Source organism: Copadichromis virginalis, linkage group LG11, assembly GCF_057382275.1.
Source record: "Copadichromis virginalis isolate Kocher_CV1m ecotype Utaka linkage group LG11, C_Virginalis_male_GT1.1, whole genome shotgun sequence".
Taxonomy (NCBI): Eukaryota; Metazoa; Chordata; class Actinopteri; order Cichliformes; family Cichlidae; genus Copadichromis; species Copadichromis virginalis.
This window is the reverse complement of record NC_140628.1, coordinates 27,896,394-27,916,244: the sequence shown is the minus strand read 5'-3', so window position 1 is coordinate 27,916,244 and position 19,851 is coordinate 27,896,394. Positions and strand designations below refer to the sequence as shown.

General features: G+C 37.7%; 4 protein-coding genes across 4 annotated transcripts; all 4 read right to left on the bottom strand.

Moving 5' to 3' along the window:
- Positions 1–2,699: 2,699 nt before the first annotated feature.
- Positions 2,700–4,250, bottom strand: apoc2 (apolipoprotein C-II). Its single transcript, XM_085471827.1, has 4 exons — positions 4,187–4,250; positions 3,856–3,915; positions 3,293–3,452; positions 2,700–3,209 (listed from the first exon to the last, which is right to left on the bottom strand). Exons 2-4 carry the CDS (start codon positions 3,902–3,904, stop codon positions 3,125–3,127), a joined length of 294 nt encoding a protein of 97 aa, XP_085327953.1. The 5' UTR covers positions 3,905–3,915; positions 4,187–4,250; the 3' UTR covers positions 2,700–3,124.
- Positions 4,251–6,337: 2,087 nt separating this feature from the next.
- apoa2 (apolipoprotein A-II) lies at positions 6,338–8,104 on the bottom strand. Its single transcript, XM_085471826.1, has 4 exons — positions 8,019–8,104; positions 7,750–7,794; positions 7,024–7,255; positions 6,338–6,768 (listed from the first exon to the last, which is right to left on the bottom strand). Exons 2-4 carry the CDS (start codon positions 7,790–7,792, stop codon positions 6,612–6,614), a joined length of 432 nt encoding a protein of 143 aa, XP_085327952.1. The 5' UTR covers positions 7,793–7,794; positions 8,019–8,104; the 3' UTR covers positions 6,338–6,611.
- Positions 8,105–8,927: 823 nt separating this feature from the next.
- apoc4 (apolipoprotein C-IV) lies at positions 8,928–9,853 on the bottom strand. Its single transcript, XM_085471828.1, has 4 exons — positions 9,840–9,853; positions 9,644–9,689; positions 9,467–9,551; positions 8,928–9,269 (listed from the first exon to the last, which is right to left on the bottom strand). Exons 2-4 carry the CDS (start codon positions 9,648–9,650, stop codon positions 9,077–9,079), a joined length of 285 nt encoding a protein of 94 aa, XP_085327954.1. The 5' UTR covers positions 9,651–9,689; positions 9,840–9,853; the 3' UTR covers positions 8,928–9,076.
- Positions 9,854–15,931: 6,078 nt separating this feature from the next.
- Positions 15,932–17,195, bottom strand: apoc1 (apolipoprotein C-I). The gene is made up of 4 exons (XM_085471825.1): positions 17,112–17,195; positions 16,509–16,578; positions 16,272–16,410; positions 15,932–16,183 (listed from the first exon to the last, which is right to left on the bottom strand). Exons 2-4 carry the CDS (start codon positions 16,561–16,563, stop codon positions 16,123–16,125), a joined length of 255 nt encoding a protein of 84 aa, XP_085327951.1. The 5' UTR covers positions 16,564–16,578; positions 17,112–17,195; the 3' UTR covers positions 15,932–16,122.
- Between the last annotated feature and the right edge of the window lie 2,656 nt (positions 17,196–19,851).

Below are 19,851 nucleotides of genomic sequence, written 5' to 3'. Positions count from 1 at the left end.
CCACTGGCAGGAATAGGCCTGTGACTGAAGAACAGTGAGCTTTAATCAGACATGAACAGCAGGCTGATGAATGTGATTTAATTAAGCAAAATCCCAATTGGGATTTGCAGCAGTTCTGTCAGCATTATTGAGGCTTTCTAACACTGACTACGTAAAACCAAAATGACAAAGCTGAATACAATGACTGATTGACTCATCTGACACAGACAGATTACACGTCCTCTTAAAATTACTTTCCCATTTCATCAAATATAATTGTTTGGTGAAATGCCGCTGAATTCATTCACTGCCATTTCCACATTGGTTTTGAATGACTTCGATTAGTGACGATAATTTCTTAACAAATCCGACCAATAAACCAAAAATTATCTTTTTAATTTTAAGGTTTTATTTGGCAAAATCATTCACTAATAAATATGTGGCTTCACAATCACCCAAGGTTACTATGCAGGATATTTGTCAGATCAATAGACATGGCAGGGTCTAGACAGAGGCTGGGACATCTTGCTGTCCCTCAGGGGAGCTTCTGTAACCCGTCAAAAAGATCAAAGAGAAAATAGAAATGTCCTTTATAATATTTATTCCCTTTATTATAGACACAAAATTGGAAATATCTACCTGTGAGCCTGAATATATGGATATAATGACCACAAGGGAAGATTCATGCTATACATATTCTTTGCAGTTTTCTCCTGTATAGTCTGTAAAGGCACTTTGATCAGTCCTTATTTTATTTTTTTATATATCTGCAAGCTTTTTAGGGTTCAGTTGGAGGAACAGACTGCTTTATCACTTTCCAGCACCACTTCCTGCTCAGCTGTAACCTTTGTAACAATGTTATCAGTTCATTTAGGGTGATATACTTTCCTTCCTGTGCCAATTTGTTGCTTTCCTGAAAACCATAAAAAGACTCTTGCCTGTGGTTTATCACATTTTTTATTCAGATGTAACAGATTCTAGTTACAGTTTTTGTGTTCTTTGGTCAAGTTAATATCTTTTATAACATACAAGACCTGCAGGACAGGCTCTTTTGGCTCAGTGGGCAATATTAAAGCCATTTTTTAAGGTTAGGCCATGCTAAGTGGACTCTATAGCGGTCAGTGGTGTCATAGATAAATGGGAAAAGCTTTTGCAATAGTACAAGAAGTAATAAAAAAAGAAAAAGTAAAAAAAAAAAAAAAAAAGACAATACGACTGGATTCCCGCTTCTGTTTATAAATGGAATATTTATCATATCATTTCAAAACCCTTAAAATACTGCATGGCCTCTTGGGAAAACAAAATGTGTTTATAATTTTATTTTGTCCTTTAAGTCTATAAAAAGATATCAGATTTGTTTTATCAGTTAATAACATGATCATGTGTAGATATTTATAAAAATCTAAAAGATGGAGATCTCACACAGCTTGTTAATGTTTCATGAACTTTGTTTTGTGGAAAAAAATCAACATTCCAGGCAAGCAAATCACTGACTGATGAAATGTGAATGTATGTTTTGCAGACATTATAAAACAGCTTTAGAGGTATTCAATATGGTCAGTGTTATTCAGCTGTCTGATGTTTAATTAATAGGTACAGTTGACTTTTTTTTTTGTTTGACATACAAACATTTGATATGCATTTTAATTATCAATACATGTTTAAAGCAAGTGGAAACAGATTTTTTCCAAATAAAAGCTGGAATTGAAGTTCCTGCATTTGAAGCCACCAGCCAGCCGGGGCCTTTCTGTGAGGAGTTTGCATGTTCTGCCTGTGCCTGCATGAATTCTCATTGAGTACTTCAGCTTCCTTGCACAGTCCAGAGACATGTGTGTTAGGCTAATTGGAGATTGTAAATTCTGCTGGGAATCACTGCTCGTTTCTATGTGTTAATAACCCTGCAATTGACTGGCAACCTGTCCAGACTGTCACCTGCCTTCACCTTATGTCACCTATGATAGGCTGCTCCCATTATGTGAGCCTCAATTGGACAAGAAGGTTAAGAAAACTAATGGATAGAGGAGAAAACACTGCAGAATGCAGCTCCTTTCAAGCTCATCCACTCTGGACAGATCTGTATGCATGTTCAGTTGCAACTCAAGGATCTGAAACCATTATTTTAATATTAATATTTGTCTATTCTTTTTGTTCCAGTGATTATAGTCATTGTAGATGAACCAGGAGTGGTAGTGTTGGATCACTGTAGTCCTTAAAACCCACACAAATGTGTAATTTGTTCTGTGCTTCTCTGATGCAGTTTAGATCCTTTGCAACGACTACACAAGACAAGATTCTTTAAAGCAGATTTTTTTTTGCTTGGTTTGTTTCTGTTGGTAATAGCTTCAGAAGAAGCCGCATGTTGTAGATTTGTCCATTAATTAAAAATCACTTGCTCTTGCATCACTGATTGTCAGTATCCATAAAACAAACTTCAGAGTCTTTGTTGTTTATTCATCTCTGTCAATTTCCCGCCGCTCACATTTTGCATGTTGTTTCTTTTCATCCATTATTAATTACAACAGAAGCCTCTGTTCTTGTGCTGCCTGAGCCGATAAAAGTCTCGTGTCTCACTGCAGATTCGTTCAGACAAAATCACGACCTTTTGCATCACTGAGTTGAAAGATGACACCGATCTTACACAAACAGATGGGGGCAAAATGGGCTGAATTTACTACATCAAACACTTCACAAAAATACCATGTACCAACCACAGACACCTGTTTATGTTTTTTTCAGTATAAATATTTTATTTCAAGATATAACAAACTGAAATTTATTCAGAGATGCCATGGTACTGTGAGGAAATATCAGCATATCAGCAGGTGGTAGCAGATCTTAAAATGCTCCCTTTCTTGTGCTTGCCAAATTCTCATGTCCATTTTCTCATTCCAAGCTCTTAGTTGTTTTTCAAAGGGCTAAAGTCCCCATTGGGTGGTTATCATTATTTACCTCCAATGCAGTGGATTGAGAAAGTGCTACAAAATGCACCTCGTCCATTGTGTTAGAGAGTTTGACACTTGCGTGTGGGGAGAGTATCGCCAAGGACAGAATGTAAAATGAATTCTGAACCTTTCTTGTGTAGGTTGAAAGTCCTTACACAACCATGTAACGTTGTGGAGGTCATTGGATAACTTTTTTTTCACTATTAATGGTGAAAAATATGGTAAAGCTGGTCCTGTGCAATGCCAAGATAGGTGCTCATAATGTTGGAAGTTTCAGTGTAAAGATTCCTGTGGTAAAAACACAGAATGAGAGCAGTTATAGATTAAAATGAAAGTTTTTTTGAATTCATCTTAATATCAAAATGTCTTACTTTGCCTTCTCCTCCAGCTTCAGGCCTTTGATCTGTTCCAGGTAATCACTGGCAGTGTTGACCGCACCTGCATAATAGGACTTGACAGTATCTGTTATTTTTGTGATGGTCCCTTGCTCTTCCTCATCAACCTGCCTCGGCACACGGAAGCTTTCAGCACCTATGCAAAAACAGGCCACATTAGTTAGAGGGTTAAAGACACGAGAGGCAAAAAAGACAGAGAAGAAGAAAAGTCTTTCACCCTAATGTCTTCACTTAAAACAAAACTTCATTTCCTGCTAAAGATGGTATGTCAATGCATTCAATAGCTTTTCTATATCAGAATATGTGATGTGAATTTCAGTTTTAACCAAAATGAAAAACAAAAACATATCATTTAGTCATCTGGTTTGTATCCATTTTCTTGAACTGAATGTGCTCATTATTACTCTGTAGAGATCTCGCTTATGTTACAAACAGGTTAGGATTGAAAAGCTTAAAGTTTTATTATCACTGATTCATAAAAACCTCCTGGTATATTATATATTTGTGTTGTTGGTTTTACTCTCTGAGGACAAACTTACTGAGTGCAAAAAGTGCAACAAGCACAGTGATGACCAGCAGCTTATTCATGGTCCTTGGATCTGTGAGGAAAAAAAACATTTGAAGCTTCCTTCTTTCCATCCACTAGGGTGAGACATTGTCCAAGATTTACCCACTCATCCAGCCGATGTGTTTGTTACATTAACTGTGCATATATGTTGTTTTAGTCCACTTCTAACATTAAAACACAGAAGATCTCCCCAAATCTCCCAAACGGTTAGGTCATCTTTTGGCTTTTTCTCATATACAGTGAAACAGCATGCGTCTATTTTAAAACTGCTCAGTAAATGAATCAAAAGTGTTGGTACTCACTCTATTCCTCTTCAGAAGTGACTGTGAAAAGAAAAAAAGTAAGAGGTAGTGCCGGCCCAGCTTGTTTATATAGGAGTGTAAAAGTGGTGACTTGTTGCTCTCAGAGCCAAAGTGCACTCTGTGGGAGATAAACCTGGACTGCTGTCAGCTGTGCGTTTTTTTGGAGTGGTTCATCATTGTGTCTTGATAAAGCAGATATTGGGATAATGCAAATACAAGGATAGTGAATAAAGCATGACAAGGTACTTATAACAGTGGTAGCACAGCTGTGGTTAGGAGTGACTTTCATAGTATAGACTGAAAACAGCATTGTAGAAGAATACTGACAAATAAATGTGGCCCAGTCAATTCTTTTCCATTGATAAGGTCAGTATCAGCAGACTGTTACTCCTTGCGCTGTTCACAGTCTACATAAGGAGGCACTTTAGATTTGTATAACAAGACTCAGTCATTCATGACACACTGCAACAGTCCCAAGTCCTTTTAAAATGGTCCAAAGTCTAAAGTGTGCTGAACACGTCACCCACACTGATTCTGGTTATGAAACAGTTAGGCCGCATTAATGAATATATGGTGTTGCATTGAAAACTCTTAAGAATTTATTTATTTTAGGTTTTTTTTAGAACAAAAAACAATCTCTTTCCACTCGTCTCTTCAAAAACCTTCAGGAAAGGAGAAGTTTGGTCACAGTTACATGCGGAAAACATTGAATCCCCGTCTTGATTCTTCTCAATTTGAAATGAAAATACAAGTCTAAAGCCGGCTGTTCATGTTATGTTGTTTTGTTCTCATGTGCTCTTTATTTCCTATTTTCCCTAATAATTATAACATAATTATAATATTCATTCTTGAGACAAAATCTGTCTTTTTAGCCTTGAGGCTGTGGTTATATATTAAAGTAAATATTGTGGCTCTGGGTAATAAGTGACAGTTTCTTGCTTGCCATCGGTGAACATTTGGTGAACAGAATTCAGAGTCCAGACAGCTTTGTCAATATCAGTCACATGCTTCTTTTTTTTTTTTTTTTTTTTTTAGCCAGAGTAAAAACAATTTTATGAGGAAACAATTTCAAATAAAATTCTGACCTACGGAAATATTTGTGAGATGTTTAGATCTCTTTTTGGAGAAGACAGAATTTGCCAGAATTCACGAGGGGACAGGTTTAAAAACATTTCAGTTTGTGCTGGGAATAATTGTTAATGTGACAAAAAAAAACTGAGTTAAGAGCTTTCTCCTGCGATGTCTACATGTTGATGGAGGCCTAAGTAAACATTCAATCCAATCATGTGTTCCAGTCTCACATGTCATGTTGTGTGCGACCCCAAGAACTCAGGTCAGTTGAGTGCAGCTGTGGGCAGCAGTGGGGTTCAAACTGTTTGAGAATTTGCACTTTTGATTCAATCCAACTGAATAAACGCTGTGATGGCTCATCTCGGCATGGTTATTGCTGTAGCTGAAAATAACGTTGGTGTATCATTGCATTATAAATTCAATCAGTGATTTCTGCTATCATGCCGTGAACGCAGGAAGAGTATTTGTTTGCTGCTCATATGAGTAGAATAAGGCAGATATTCCACATGTTCTTGCAAAGTGCTATTCAACAGGAAACCTGTATCAATATTCAAATTATGGAAAGTTAATTCAAATAAAAACGTCTGAGATTATTGTACAGTTCTCTTTAGTAATTTTAGGTTAACAATCAATTTATGTAAAGATACAAAAGACACATTAATAATGTGTTTTCAGTATTTCTGGCACTAAAAAAAGTTTTCATATGGGATTATACAAATTCACTACTCAGGGGACCGAGTTTGACTTATTTCAGGGTATTAATGATATTATTAGCTTGTGTTTAAAGCACCAGCTTTTCATTATATTTCCAGTTTTATCAAGGGGACAGCTCACTGCAAAACCACAGTGAGTAAAAAATAAACCCATGGTGTTTAATTGAGTTTTCTTTTTAAATTTATGTTGTAATAAATAATGTGTTTTCTTCATAATTAAAAGTATGAAATGTATGAAAAAACTCTATACATACTTTAAAAGATACATTAGAAGATTATGAAATAACAGAATTATCAAAGCCTAGAACTTTTTCCTTGTATCATAACAGGAGAGGATCTGAGTGTATATGAAGAAACATATTTCACAGAGTTTTCACTTCATTTTATTGAACACGCCCACATTACATACACAGTCACACACAAACTCTGGTTAGTGTTTCAAACATAAAATACTGTACATGCATAATTTGCATATGTGGTGTTGACATGTTTTTCATGGTTTTAACTCTGCATGATTGGACAAGTATTTTGATTTAAAAGAGGCAAAGAATAGTATTTGTATTCTTCTTCTCCGGTGTAGTTACTATGACCTATCATCTAACAAGGGCTGCTGAGAGGCAGTTTGCTCCAGTTGGTCTTCTTTACTCAGCGGGCAGGACTTCGTCCAGGATTGATTTAGCGTGGTCAATGCCCCTGCCCAGGGTGATGCCAAAGTGGGGGCGCAGGTAGTGTTCATAGACACCCAGTGCTGCTGTACGAGCCTTGTCCACTAAGGGAATTGCTTCCTGACCGATAGCACTGATGAAAAGAGGAAAAATGGATGATTTTAAAAGTATCCATGATTAAAGAATTTACCAAATAAATCAACAAAACCATAAAAACTGTCTGTATGTGTTTGTGCTGAAATTGTGAAATCTAAACGTTAATTAAGTAGCATCTAATAGCAAATTATGTTTCAAGTAATGACATTAGCAGCTTACAAAGGTTTATTTTCTTTTGGAGCCGCCTGTGAAACATTAAGCGTTACTAGGATAGTTATAGGTGAAAACTTACGAGGCAACTTTCACAAAGGCTTGGTACTCAGGCTTGCTCTGCAGATTTTCAGCAAATTCCCTGACATCCTGTGAACGCTCATTGTCACGTAAGCCCTCCACAACGGGAGTGGCAGCAGCGTGCACCTTGTTGTAAAAATTCATCAGTCTCTTCATGAATGTGGCTTTGTGGGTGTTATATAACTCAACCATTTCTGGCGATGGTTCGGGAAGTGCACACAGGCTCATAGAGACTGGAAGGCAACAGAGTTGAGATTTTTAGAGAGAGAGATGAGAACTAGTACTATTAAAACAGTTGCAAGTAAATTCAATAATTACTGGTGTATACACATGTTAAAAAGAGACAACAAAAAAGATTAATTGTTGCGCTGGGAAATTTCACTAAACTGTTTGGGGGTTAGTGTGTAAATTTTTATTTAAAAGCCAAATAAAAACTGTCCCACATATCTTGGCACCTCACTCTCAGTATCAGAGTTCCTTGGTCAGTATTTACATTTGAAATTTTTCTGCTACAGCAGCTCACTATATTATAAAATTAAGCACTTGTGTTGCATGTCAGCTACATATAAATACATGCAATATTCATCCATGGCGCAGTGTTCATTAAATCCCTGAGTGCAATAAAAGCATGTTAGACTGGGCCAATCAAACATCATTAAAAACAGTCACATCAAACTCAATTTAACTTAACTGTTACAGAACATTTAAGGTTTACAGGGTGACTTACCCTGCAGCACCAAGATCAGTGCAAAAACATATTTTGCATTCATTTCTGAAAGACAAAAGAAGAAAAAGCAAATGAAATTCACATTTCAACTTATTGAATTGTTTTCATATTTTATCAACTTAAGATCATGAACAAGGTGATTAAATTGCTAACATTTAAAGCAAAACTGCATTTCCTAAATATTTCACGAAAAGCTGTTTTAGTGAAATCTACTCTGTAGTTGCAGAAGAGAAGCTGCAAGGGCAGCTGCAGGAAGAAAAAGGGATTACCTGCTGTTGCGTTGGATGCACAGATCCGAGAAGTGACAGTCTTCTCTCAAACCGAGTTGTCTGTAACTCAGAGCGCACATCTGGACAGGAAGATATAGGGGGGGACTGCAAACAAACGTCATCTGATGAGCATACACACACATGCTTGCATGCACATGCACGCAAACACACACACACATACACCTACACAAAGTCCAGTGTATGTGACATTCTTTAAATACAGAATGTGGAAATATGGCTTAGTTGTTATGTAATCTTTCTGAAATGTACGTTTATCCTTATCCATATGGCAGGATGCACTGTGGCACTGTGGAAGTTGCATGTTTGCAGAATGTCATAACAATTACACCTCATTTTATAGAAAAAACTAAAGCAGCTCGTGTGTCTGTATCTGTTATGACAAAAGATAATGTTAACTGTATCGGCTCTTGATAATCAGCACTTTTTTAACAGCAGATTTTATAGTGTGTACTCAGATATTGGTGTCAAATGGTCAACAGGTCAAACATTCAGAACCTGCCCCAACGCATTGTACTGAGCAATGGCTGCTGGGCATTCTGCCCTCACCTTTCACCCTAATACCCTGCCAGCAATGTGATCAGTTCTCTTTTCAATAGTGTTTTAAAAAGGTTTCTCCTCTGTATATCTTCATCTCACTGTTTTCTTTTTCTTTTTAACCTTATTTTTCACATATCCACATGCATCCATTTAATGCTTGAGATTTGTTTTACTTGTCGATTAATGCACCTGTGTGTGACTTGTACTCACGTAATCAAGAAGACAAGCTTTTCAGCTTCGATTAAAACCAAAACCAAAATGTTGGTTAATCGGATTCAGTTGGTGTGCTCTTTGTTTAATAACAACCAAACAAATACAAAAACTCTAAAACCTGCAGCAGAGGCAAACAGATATGTTGTACGGATATTTATTAACAACTCATTTGATTTTTTTATGCATCATACATTAGTACAAGCCTAATGATAAACATTAAATTATGATCACTTCAGCAGTAAAGCCATGACGTTTAGTAAGAATAATGATTTACTCAGTTGAGTGAGTTAATCAACTTGAGTTGTGTTAAACGGTGTGTAGTGGCCGATGGTAGTCTGAATCCTCTCCCACACTGAGCTTTTGACACCAGAGGCCCATTCAACATAGCTGTCAGTCACCGGTTGAATGTGGTCTTCATAATAAGCACCAGCAAAGCCTTGTGTTAGTGCCCCAAGCGCCAGGATTTTATTTTTGGCTGCCCTGTGAGATAAAAGCAGCAAAGTACATATAATACACAAATAAATATGTTATTGTGCAAACATTTTGACACAATAAGTGAAATCAAACTAAATATTTTAACAATTCTGATAATTTACTGATCATTTACAAAGAGTTCTAGTCTGAACTTATGAATGAACTGCATTCAGTGGTCAACAGGGTTTTTTTTTCTGAAATACCTGACCCTCTCTGCCAGCTTCTGCAGCAGTCCTGGTGAGTCAGGTTCTTTTGTGGGCTCTATTTGGGCCAGAAGTGGCCCACATGCTGCAAAGAAAGATGCTTGTCAGTCAATTAGAACAAAACAAAACGTGATCAGAAATGACAGAATCAATACTGAAGATAGTATAAAGTCATACCTTGCATTAGTAAGAAAAGACTGAAAAGAAGTGCTTTCGTATGGGGCTGTCATGGAGAATTAAAAAAAAAACATACATCATAACACTTCATGATATTGTTATTAATATAACAGAACTCTTTGTCCGCACAGTCCATATGCAGTTCACATTGGATGCAAAAACAACAAAGTTCTCAGCAGATTATATCAAAACATACTGGTTCTTTGTCTTTGACAGCTACAAGAAAAACACAGATTTCAAAATAAAATTTGTCAGTTTGTGCATTGTCATTAAAACTACCATGATCAAAAGAATATATTTTACCATTTTCTCTGGCTCTGGTCAGCAGGAGTTAAATGAACCAAATGTTATCTAGCCACTTTATTTGTATTTGGTAACCTTGGCAATGTGAACATTGGTCCTGATCGGATGATCATTCATCAGGTTTTTTTTTTTTCTTTGATTCACCGGTAGCAAATCAACAAGTCTTATTATGGTTTTATTTTCTCCCTAATTTGACTTTGAAAAGTTTTGTTGTCTTAGCTAAAAAAAAACACTCACATCTGACAGGGCATTCAAAGACATTTGAGTTAAGTTTTAGTTGAGGTAGTTAGTTTTATACCTTTTTGAAAGATGGAACTTTTACTTGTTTAGGAAAAATTGGTTTAATCCATTTAACACAGATCTACCATTTACAATGTGTTATGATTTGTCTTTCATGTTAAGTATCACTGTGTTACAATATGAATGTTAGTAAAATCTAATTTTTTAAAATAAAGTCCCAAACTCTTGGGATCTTTTACTAATCAACCAAAGCTGAGTTCCACCACTGAGCAAATACACTTTGGTTTAGGTATCTCTATTTTTGGCAGACGTTGATATGCGCTGTATTTACAGAGAAGTCAAAGTCTGTCTTACAGCACCACAGATTTTAAGTAAAAATCTGGAGCAAAAGGTTCCGATAGACAAACATTTTCAGCTAAGCGAAGCATTTCTGTGGGCAGAGTCCACCATAAAATTGATTTTGTGTCGCAGTCCTCAGAGTCTGCTCTTCCATATGGAAACAGCTCAGCACTAATGTTCAGATTATGTTTCATAAGAGCACTGTACTCACAAACCTGGTCTTGCAGCTGTCTAAATATGCTGGCTCAAAATTCTGTTGCCCTTGTCTTTAAACTGCTTTATGTTAAACATCTGGACAGTACAAAGAAAACATTGTGTATGTGTGTCCCTGAAAAGGCTGCAACTTAGCAAAAAAACAGAAGAAAAACTATTACAATGCAGAAAATGCCTGTTCATAAGGTACACCAAGATAAAAGTGATGTATAAACAGCGTTGCAAAAGATCTCACCTTCAAGAACATCAAAGCTTTGAAACTTTACCTGACATTACCTTAAAGTGAAACTAATTTCACAACAATTTCAAACAGGTGATATCAATTGCGTGCCCATGTCTGCACCAGCAGCTGACCTGTCAGGTTGTTCTCTTCAGGGAAACAGAAATCAATGAACTGGAACAACTTGCTGATTATTAACTCATCATAAACAGTGGCTTTATCCCAGGTGTTGTGAAATGCACAAAGCCATGTTGGCACTTGACCTTTGCTTCAAATTACTGACACAAATGGATTAATATCTATTAGATGTTACTTGGTAGCCTTTGAAAAAACTAGTCAGATTTTTAGTGGCCATTGGTAGACAAATACATAATTCTCCAAATTTACTTAGACATTCCACATATGTTAATAGTAGGTAATTAAAGAAGTTCATATAACAGTGTTTAGGCCTGGATTCTGGAAGTACTTCAAAGGTGGTTCACAGACCTTTTGTTGTTTTTAGAATGGACAAAATTGGAATAGCGTAGTTATGTGTTTCTATAAAAAACAAAAATAATCTGAGCAGACACTTTGAAATGATGTATCAAAACAATATTGCCTTTAGTCACTTGATACTCCAACCAGTTTTTTTTTCCATTTATCTATTTATTTATTTTAATCAAGTTGACAGTCTCTGGCACTTGATTGAGATATATTTTAGATAAACAGGGCACGGTGGTTAGCACTGTTGCTGCACAGCAAGAAGGTCCTGAGTTCAATTCCACCCTCAGGCCGGGGTCTTTCTGTGTGGAGTTTGCATGTTCTCCCTGTGTTTGCTTGGGTTCTCTCCGGGTACTCCGGCATCCTCCCACCGTCCAAAGACATGCAGTTTGTGGGGTTCGGTTAATTGATTAATCCAAATTGCCCATAGGTGTGAATGCGGGAGTGAATGTGAGCGTGGCTGGTTGTCTGTCTCTGTGTTACCCTGTGAAAGACTGGCGAACTGTCCAGGGTGTACCCCGCCTCTCGCCAGCTGGGATAGGTTCCAGCGCCCCCCGCGACCCTGAAAAGGATAAGCGGAAGTTAATGGATAGATGGATGGAAAATAAATAGAGTGTGAGCAATAATCCATCTATGTATCCATCCATCCATCCATCCATTTTCTTCTCCTTATCCGGGGGCAGCAGCCTAAGCAGAGAAGCCCAGACCTCCCTCTTCCCTTGCTTGTCCAGGGGAGTACCAAGGAACAATGTTCTCAGTTCCCAGACCAGCCAAAAGATACAATCTCCAGCGTGTCCTGGGTCGGCTCCGGGGCCTCCTGCCGGTGGGACATGCCCAGAACACCTCACCCAGGAGGCACCCAAGGGGAATTCTTGTCAGATGCCCGAAACACCCCAACCAACTCCTTTTAATGTGGAGGAGTAGCAGCTCGGAATCCACTCCCTAATGAAGTAGAGATCCTTACCCAATCACTAATGGAGGGGACAGCCAACCTTGGGAAAAAGCTCGTTTCTGCCGCTTGTATGTAAATCTGAGCAATAAATCACAACTCTGAAATCAATTTAATTTGTAAATCATACGTACAAATTGCTATTTGATTTAAGTTTTAATTGCTAATAAATTTTTAAAAATGTAATAATAATAATAATAATAATAAATAATAATTTCATCTGTTAAAATGAATCACACCTCTCAGGTTGTTATTGATTTTCCATGGAGTTTAAGCAACAAGTGAGAGTTTAAAAACTTCAATCCAGTTAGGATCCAAAGGTGTGCAAAGCATATGGATGGTCTTCTGTAATAGACAGGAAGCATTTAATTAGTGCTTAAATTTATTACAGAATTTCCTAGGGCAAGGATAGCTCAGTTGAGTGGTGGTCCCATAATCGGAAGATCGGTGGATCAAATGCACTAATCGGCTACCCTGAGGTACCGTCCTACACACTGCTCCCCGGGTGCCCAATGGCTGCCCACTGCTTCACTGAGTGAATGGGTTAAATGCATAGAGGAATTTCCCCACATGGATCAATAAAATATACATTGTTATTATTATTGTATGGTTAAAAACTGAGGATAACTTAAAAAAATAAAACTTGAAAAAAAAATCTTCAAAGATTACAGACTTATGTGTGCAGAGCAACATGTTATCTGAAATATCAGCCTTCATGCGTGAGAGTGAGCATCTTGTTGGTGAAGGGCTAGCTGCAGGCTAGTGATAGGATCTTGTCATCTTTTCTACTTTCAATCAAACCAAATTGATATTTCTTAACTTTTAACTGGAAAAGCCTCTGCAGATGGAGGTGATAATCTGATAATCACAGAGAGGAAAATTTACAAGGAGTGCAAAGACAGGAACGCCTGAGACAGGATATGTTTAAAGCCAAGAGTGGCTTACCTGTGTATGTTTACTTTGAGTTTTAAAATATCAAAGTTTACTATATGAATAATTGTAAAGCAAACAAACAAACAAACCAAAAGTTGATGTTTTGAGTACATTAGTTTCCTGAGAAAAGCTCATTCTCTTCATCATTGACCTGCAAGTCTCCATGCCAGTATATAAAGTTTTAATAAACTAATACATAAATTAAAAAGCTTTCAGCTTTAATAATAAAATCAGCTTTATAATTTATGTCAAAGGGGTGGGATTCTTCCCACTCCCTTTCAACATGTAAATTAATCAGAACATTTTTTTTGTATGTATTTTGTATAGTATTTTTTTTCTCTCTTATTTTATTTTCTAAATGTACCTGTAAATTGTTCACATGTTGAAATAAATAACCAATCAATCATCAATCAAAATCAGTTTTAATAAAAATAAATCAGTATTAGTCATAAAAATGAAAAACATACCTGTTTTCAATCTTAGAAGTGTCTTTAAAAAAATCTATGTGCATCTCACTTTGTAAGCACGCTGCGTTTCAGGAGGGTGGCCCAAACACCATGCAACATGGACAAGTGGTGACCTTGAGGCGTCTCTGCCCACTTTAGTGGTCAGCACTGATGTAGTTACAGTAGTGTGGAAAAAGTGTTTGCCCCTTCCCGATGTCCTATTTCTTTCTATGTTTGTCACATTTAGATGTTTCAGATCATCACACAAATCTAAATGTTAGACAAAGAATGCAAAATGCAGAATGCTGGATAGAGACAAGCTCAATTTTATTCAGCAAGACTGTGTGCTGAAAAATAACTCTTAGATGAGAATTCAAAAACCACTACTTGTTTAATTATCATTTACAAGTGATAGTCACAAGTATGTCAAAAAATCTCAACAGTTGTTGGCTGTAGATATTTTATCTTGTGAGGTAAACACAACAATAATAAAGAGAAAAGCCAAACAAAACTAAGATCTTAAATCCGTGTTTCTAATAGTTTTAGGATTGTATTTGTGTGGGAATTCGTGAAGTCATTAGAGGAATTAACTACTGGCTTTATTGATCATTAGCTAAACAGAGCTATGACTTTTTGTCAGCCTAACAACAAAAAACCCAAGGTTGTCCTTATTGTCTTCAATCGGTGACAAGCAGAAAGATGGTCTAGCTTTACAGGTGCTTACTTATAGAGCAACAAACTCTTTTTCCAGGATAAGTGAGGATCTTCTACATTAATGAGACAGAATTTCATCTTCAGCTTTGGGTTCTCATTTAAGGCTGACAAGTACTTCTGATTTTACTTCTGATTTTACTTCTGATTTTAGGTTTTCTTTTTCAGAGGAGTATCCAGAGTATCCAGGGTCATATGCAGCAAGGATGTAACTGTACTAATAAAATAATCAATGTCTTTGGGAATAGTGTTTACGTAGCTTGTGTTGGCACATGGCAACAGTGGAGGAATTAAATCTATGAACTTAGTTACAGCACTTTCTGAACGACATTAATTGTAATGAAATGTATTCTAATGTATGCATTGATTAAAAAAACAGAAATATTTATCAAATTTAAATTGTATATTGAATATATTTAGATATGTACTTTCCTAAGGGATCAGTTCATTACGTAAAATAACATATTTCAGTAGTGATATAATTATTAACAATTGACGCAAGCTATTTGGGAGCTCCTTAAAATCTGGAGTGGTGGCCAAGATTTCAAACTGTGTAAAAAGAAAAAGTGATTTACTGCTTTTGAATAATTAATGACTAGACTGCACTGAATACTGAATAAAAATTTGTCTTTGTAAAGATTATGTAAATTGTTAAGATCAGACTGTATCTGAAAATATTTTTTTGTTTGTTTGTTTGCATTATTGTAACTTCTGTTGTTCATTGATTCAAGAATTGAGAAGTCTGACTTAAAAACATTTGCAATTGTATAAAAAAATTTTTTTAACTTAAAAGTCTCATTGTACCACACACATACTTAATAAAAGGGGAAAGTAAGTTTTATTTTTATGCATCAGCAACAGTAAAACTTTAATGGGAAAAAAATCATTCTGCTGAAATATGCAATCGCCATTACTTACATGTTAGATGATTGCTTTTAAATTAACTGAGTGCTTACTACAATGCTGAGCAGTTTATCTAACAGACGTGAATGTTTTTTTGTTTCCTTTGCTCAAACTGTCCTTTTTGTCTTGTTTCCCTTTTTTTCACATCCTACCTTCTTTAGACTTTTTTTTAGACATTCCTGTCCTCATTTAAAAGAGGAGTAAGTGGGCAAAACTTTATGTGGTCCATTTTGTCAGATAGTTGCAATGAAAAAAGGAGAATGAACTACAACAATAACCTATAGTAACTGTGACCTGAGTTAGAGCCAGGAAGTCAAAGACCTAATTTCTCAACATTTTGTTTTCACAGCAAGCCGTCTGATGCAAAAGGCCAATGTCCATTTGTTGCTGTTGACTTGACCTACAAGATGCTACTGCTATAATGCCACAGTACAATCAAGAACTCTTTTAATCAGTGAATACAACAATACATACACACACACACACTCACACACACACGTCATGTCATGTTTTCTTGCTTTGCATGGCCACAAATTGAGGATCACCCACAATTTATGTTTTAAAATATTTGCAATTTATTTATTGCACTTTTCAAAAAAAAAATAAAAGATTACACTCTTTACAGGTAACATAATTATTTAGTCTGTGTAGAGCAACATGACATGTGAAATATCGGCCACCCACGAGCAGAGTGAGTATCTTAGGCTGGTTGCTGGCTAGCGACAGGTTCCTGTCTGCTTTTCTACTGACTCATTTCCCCGAATTTGGCTTTCATCTTCTCAAAGGCATCTGAGAACCAGTTCCTGGGCAAAATAAACACGAGTTAGATGACGTTGAATTGTGTGTGTGCCTATATGAATAAATCTTCTTACTCCCTGTATGTTAGAGTACCTGGTTCTGGTTCCAAATTCGCTGTTGTGTATATCATCGAAGGCAGTCTTAGTTTTTTCAGCGAGGGACTGGCCAATTTCAGTCAATTTCTGACCAAACCTGTCAAATTTGTCCGTAAAGCTGGTATCGTCTTGGGCCTCTGTAGATGGAGGCATATTCAAAGAGAGGGAAATTTGCATCATGTGAAATAAGAACAGTATGACTGGAACAGGATATGTTTAAGGCCAAGTAGCCTACCTGTGTATGCCACAAAAGCCAGCATCAGCACGGCAACTGCAAGGTACAGTCTCATTTTTGCTGTAAATGACTGAGAATATAAAAGGGACAGATTTTTGTCTTTTTTCACACATTTGCTGAGGATCACTAATGAAAGTGGAAAACAGTTAACGTTTATCTTTCTTTAAAAATTGCGCCTCTGCATGTCAGCACCAAGGTGACTGGACAGCTCCTTTTACTTTTCGTCCGTTATTTCTCTACTTTGAGTTTAAAAAACTGACCATTTTACTGATAAAGCACATTTGGTCATGATATTTTTATTAAAGAAAACAAAACAAAACAAAAAGAACCACAGACACACACACGCAAAACACAAACAAACAAACAAAGGTTTTGAATTATTTCATGCTCTTTGTCTACTAAAGTGCATGTCTCTGCAATCTTTAATAAACTTTCAAAAGATTCTTTTTTAGTCCTATAAAATACTATATATATATATATATATATATATATATATATATATATATATATATATATATATATATGTATATATATATATATATATATATATATATATATATATATATATATATATATATATATAAATTAAAAAAATATACATACCTGTTTTTTGTCTCAGAAGTGAAAAAAATCAAGTGCCTTTAAAAGCCTATGTGCGTCCCTCTTTATAAGCGCTTGGTTTTAGGAGAGTGACGCAAACACCAGACAACACGTACGAGTGGTGACCTTGAGTCGTCTCTGCCCCTTTTATTGACCAGCACATGAGTTACATGAAGATATGTTGATTGTAATAGAGACGTGCTCAAATTTATTATGCAGCAAGATTGTGTGATATCCACCACGGTGATAAAAGAGAGAGAGCGAGGAAGAGAGAGAGAAAGAGAGAGAGAGAGAGACTCTAGATTACAGTCATGAAGTGATGTATTATGTGTAATTATTATTTACAGGTAGTACTCAGAAAAAAAGCATGAGAGACATTGAAAAGCATAAAGACAATATAAGTATGTGTATATATACTTTTGAAAAAATCAAATCACAAGGATATGAAGATATGTGCATTCATGGCAGAAACAGCAGCTTAGTAGATAAGGTGAGATATGATGTAGAAGAACAATAGTTCAATAGTGATATAATCATCACCAACTGACCATTTGGAACCTCCTTTGGACCTGAAGCTCTGGCTAAATGTTTAATTGTATCAAACACTTTGCCTTTAATACTTTTTAATGTGGGGTGACTAGACTGCAATGAATACTGGTTAAATCTGCCTGCTTTTGATACATGGTGCACGTTTTTTAACACAAACTTTCTCTGAAATGTCCTTTTTTCTTTCTTTTCTTGCATATTACATAATATTTTAGAGGTTGGAGCAAACCTTAACTGCTATCATTAAATAACTGTTCAGCAACTTTTTTTCCACCTCTACTCCTACGGATAGTGTCATAATAGCTCAACCCTAATGAACATTAACATTGATGTAACATGACATCATTTGTTATTTGTTTGGTTTTAGAAAGTCAAAAGCAGCAGATAAAGTTCTTCTTTTCATATCTGTCTTATACAAACCTCCCCTTGCTTATAAGAGGAGTAAGTGTTGTGATTGGTGTCGGGGTAGGGACAGGCTTAGGGCGTCAGGGGGTTCCCCGGAGGCATCTTCCTTGGGGGGCTCAACCCGGGGTAGCGGTCACGTCCGGTTGAGGGCTCTGTTGGCTCTCAGGTGACTGTTTCCTCGCGGCTGCGTGCAGCGGGGCTAGGGGAGGGTCTGTGCTGACGGACGTGGGTTACTGACCTGGCAACCTGGCTGCCCCTGGGTGGGTCCGGGATGGGCGTGAGGTTTTGGGGGCGCTCCGTCTCTGGGCTGGGGCCCGGGCCGGGCCTCGGGGGCTCGGGTCCTGGTTGGTGTGTTGCCGGGGTTGTGGGCGGGTGGGTGCATGGGGGCCCGGCCCTGGAGCAGGGTGCCGCCGGTGCATCGAGCCGCCTGGGGGGCTCTTCAACTGGTGGGGGGGATGGTCACATCTTGCAGGAGCTTTCTTCTCTCAGGAACTCTCTGCAGGAGGGGGAGATACAGGAGAGGTGGAGGAAGATCTCAGCCTGGGCGTTTACCGTCTTATGTAGTCTGGAAGATGTGTGGTTGGTGGGGTGGGTGCAGTTTTCTCTGTGGTGGGGTTGGGTGGACTGTCCAGGGCTCTGTGGAGCCGGGGGGCGCTACTGCACTGGGCCCCGGTCTGATGGGCCTGGGCCCCCCTTCCCTGGCGGGTCGCGGAGGGTGGGAGTGCCTACTGGGGTCAGCGGGGGAGCTGGCCCCAGGGAGGGGTTACCTGCCCCTCCCTTCCTTCCCTCCCCATCTCCAGCTGCCTCCCTCTTCCCGCTCCTCCACAACCACCCACACATGCAGGGCCTTGGAGTGGGGGTAATGTCGCATACTGCTGTTTCTGATGTCATTTAGGAAAAAAAAAAAAAAAAAAAAAAGAGGAGTAAGTGGACAAAACTATACATGCTCCAATTTGTCAGTTTGCACCGGAAAAACAGTACAGTTGAATGAACTGCAGTAATCCCTATTATGAGCCGAGTTAGAGCCAGGAAGTCTGCATCTACCAATTCAAAGACCTCATTGCTTAACATTTTGTTTTCACAGCAAGCAGTCTGATGCAAAAGGCCAATGTCCATTTGTTGCTGATGACTTGGCCTATAAGGTGTTACTGCTATGATGACTGGTCTAATTGACTTAAATACGACTTAACATGCCTCAGCATCTCCATCTCTTTTGTAATGGAGTGGCTGGTGGGCTTATTTATGAGCTTGAGCTTGCGTGCACAGAAACTCCTCTTGAATAATTGTAGGAGGCATAGGGCGTGAAAGTGCATGTCTTGTGTGCTCACAATTTGGAATAACAAGCTTACAGGAGGGCTGTTTTTGTGTTTGGCCAAGGCCCCTGTGGTGACTGATGTTGTGTGCCAGCTCTGAAGAAGGTGAAAAGGATGGTGAGAAGAGTGGGGGTTTTAAAAGGAGGTAAAATCTCTGCAGGGATGTTTTTGGGGTTACTAGCAGTCATGGGCTAGATAGCACCTGCTTTTTTTCCCTTCTTCTTTTCCTTTAATTCTTAGCACTTAGAGTGCAGACAGAGCCGAATTGCTGAGGTAGCAGGATGCTTGTGGTTTTCCTGTTTTTACCATCCATGACTGATCCTTTAACACAGTTGACTGTGTACTGTAGGAGTTTCACTTGTCTGTTCCAAATAAACCCTGGTTCCTGAAAGAAGTGATTTCACCGAGGATAAACACGTAGTCATATCATTAGTCACTCTTCAATGCCCTTTAGCACTGGTAGAAAGGGTAAACATGTT

Excerpts from the sequence above, each read along its gene's own strand:
- apoc2 (XM_085471827.1), bottom strand. The coding sequence starts at position 3,904 with ATGAATAAGCTGCTGGTCATCACTGTGCTTGTTGCACTTTTTGCACTC. Across the intron at positions 3,453-3,855 it reads TGTTGCACTTTTTGCACTCA|GTGCTGAAAGCTTCCGTGTG; the intron begins GTAAGTTTGTCC and ends GTTTTTGCATAG. Across the intron at positions 3,210-3,292 it reads AAGCTGGAGGAGAAGGCAAA|GAATCTTTACACTGAAACTT; the intron begins GTAAGACATTTT and ends TTTTTACCACAG.
- apoa2 (XM_085471826.1), bottom strand. The coding sequence starts at position 7,792 with ATGAATGCAAAATATGTTTTTGCACTGATCTTGGTGCTGCAGG. Across the intron at positions 7,256-7,749 it reads ACTGATCTTGGTGCTGCAGG|TCTCTATGAGCCTGTGTGCA; the intron begins GTAAGTCACCCT and ends GTTGCCTTCCAG. Across the intron at positions 6,769-7,023 it reads GCCTTTGTGAAAGTTGCCTC|TGCTATCGGTCAGGAAGCAA; the intron begins GTAAGTTTTCAC and ends TCTTTTCATCAG.
- apoc4 (XM_085471828.1), bottom strand. Across the intron at positions 9,270-9,466 it reads AAGCTGGCAGAGAGGGTCAG|GGCAGCCAAAAATAAAATCC; the intron begins GTATTTCAGAAA and ends TTTATCTCACAG.
- apoc1 (XM_085471825.1), bottom strand. The coding sequence starts at position 16,563 with ATGAGACTGTACCTTGCAGTTGCCGTGCTGATGCTGGCTTTTGTGGCA. Across the intron at positions 16,411-16,508 it reads GGCTTTTGTGGCATACACAG|AGGCCCAAGACGATACCAGC; the intron begins GTAGGCTACTTG and ends CTCCATCTACAG. Across the intron at positions 16,184-16,271 it reads GAATTTGGAACCAGAACCAG|GAACTGGTTCTCAGATGCCT; the intron begins GTACTCTAACAT and ends TATTTTGCCCAG.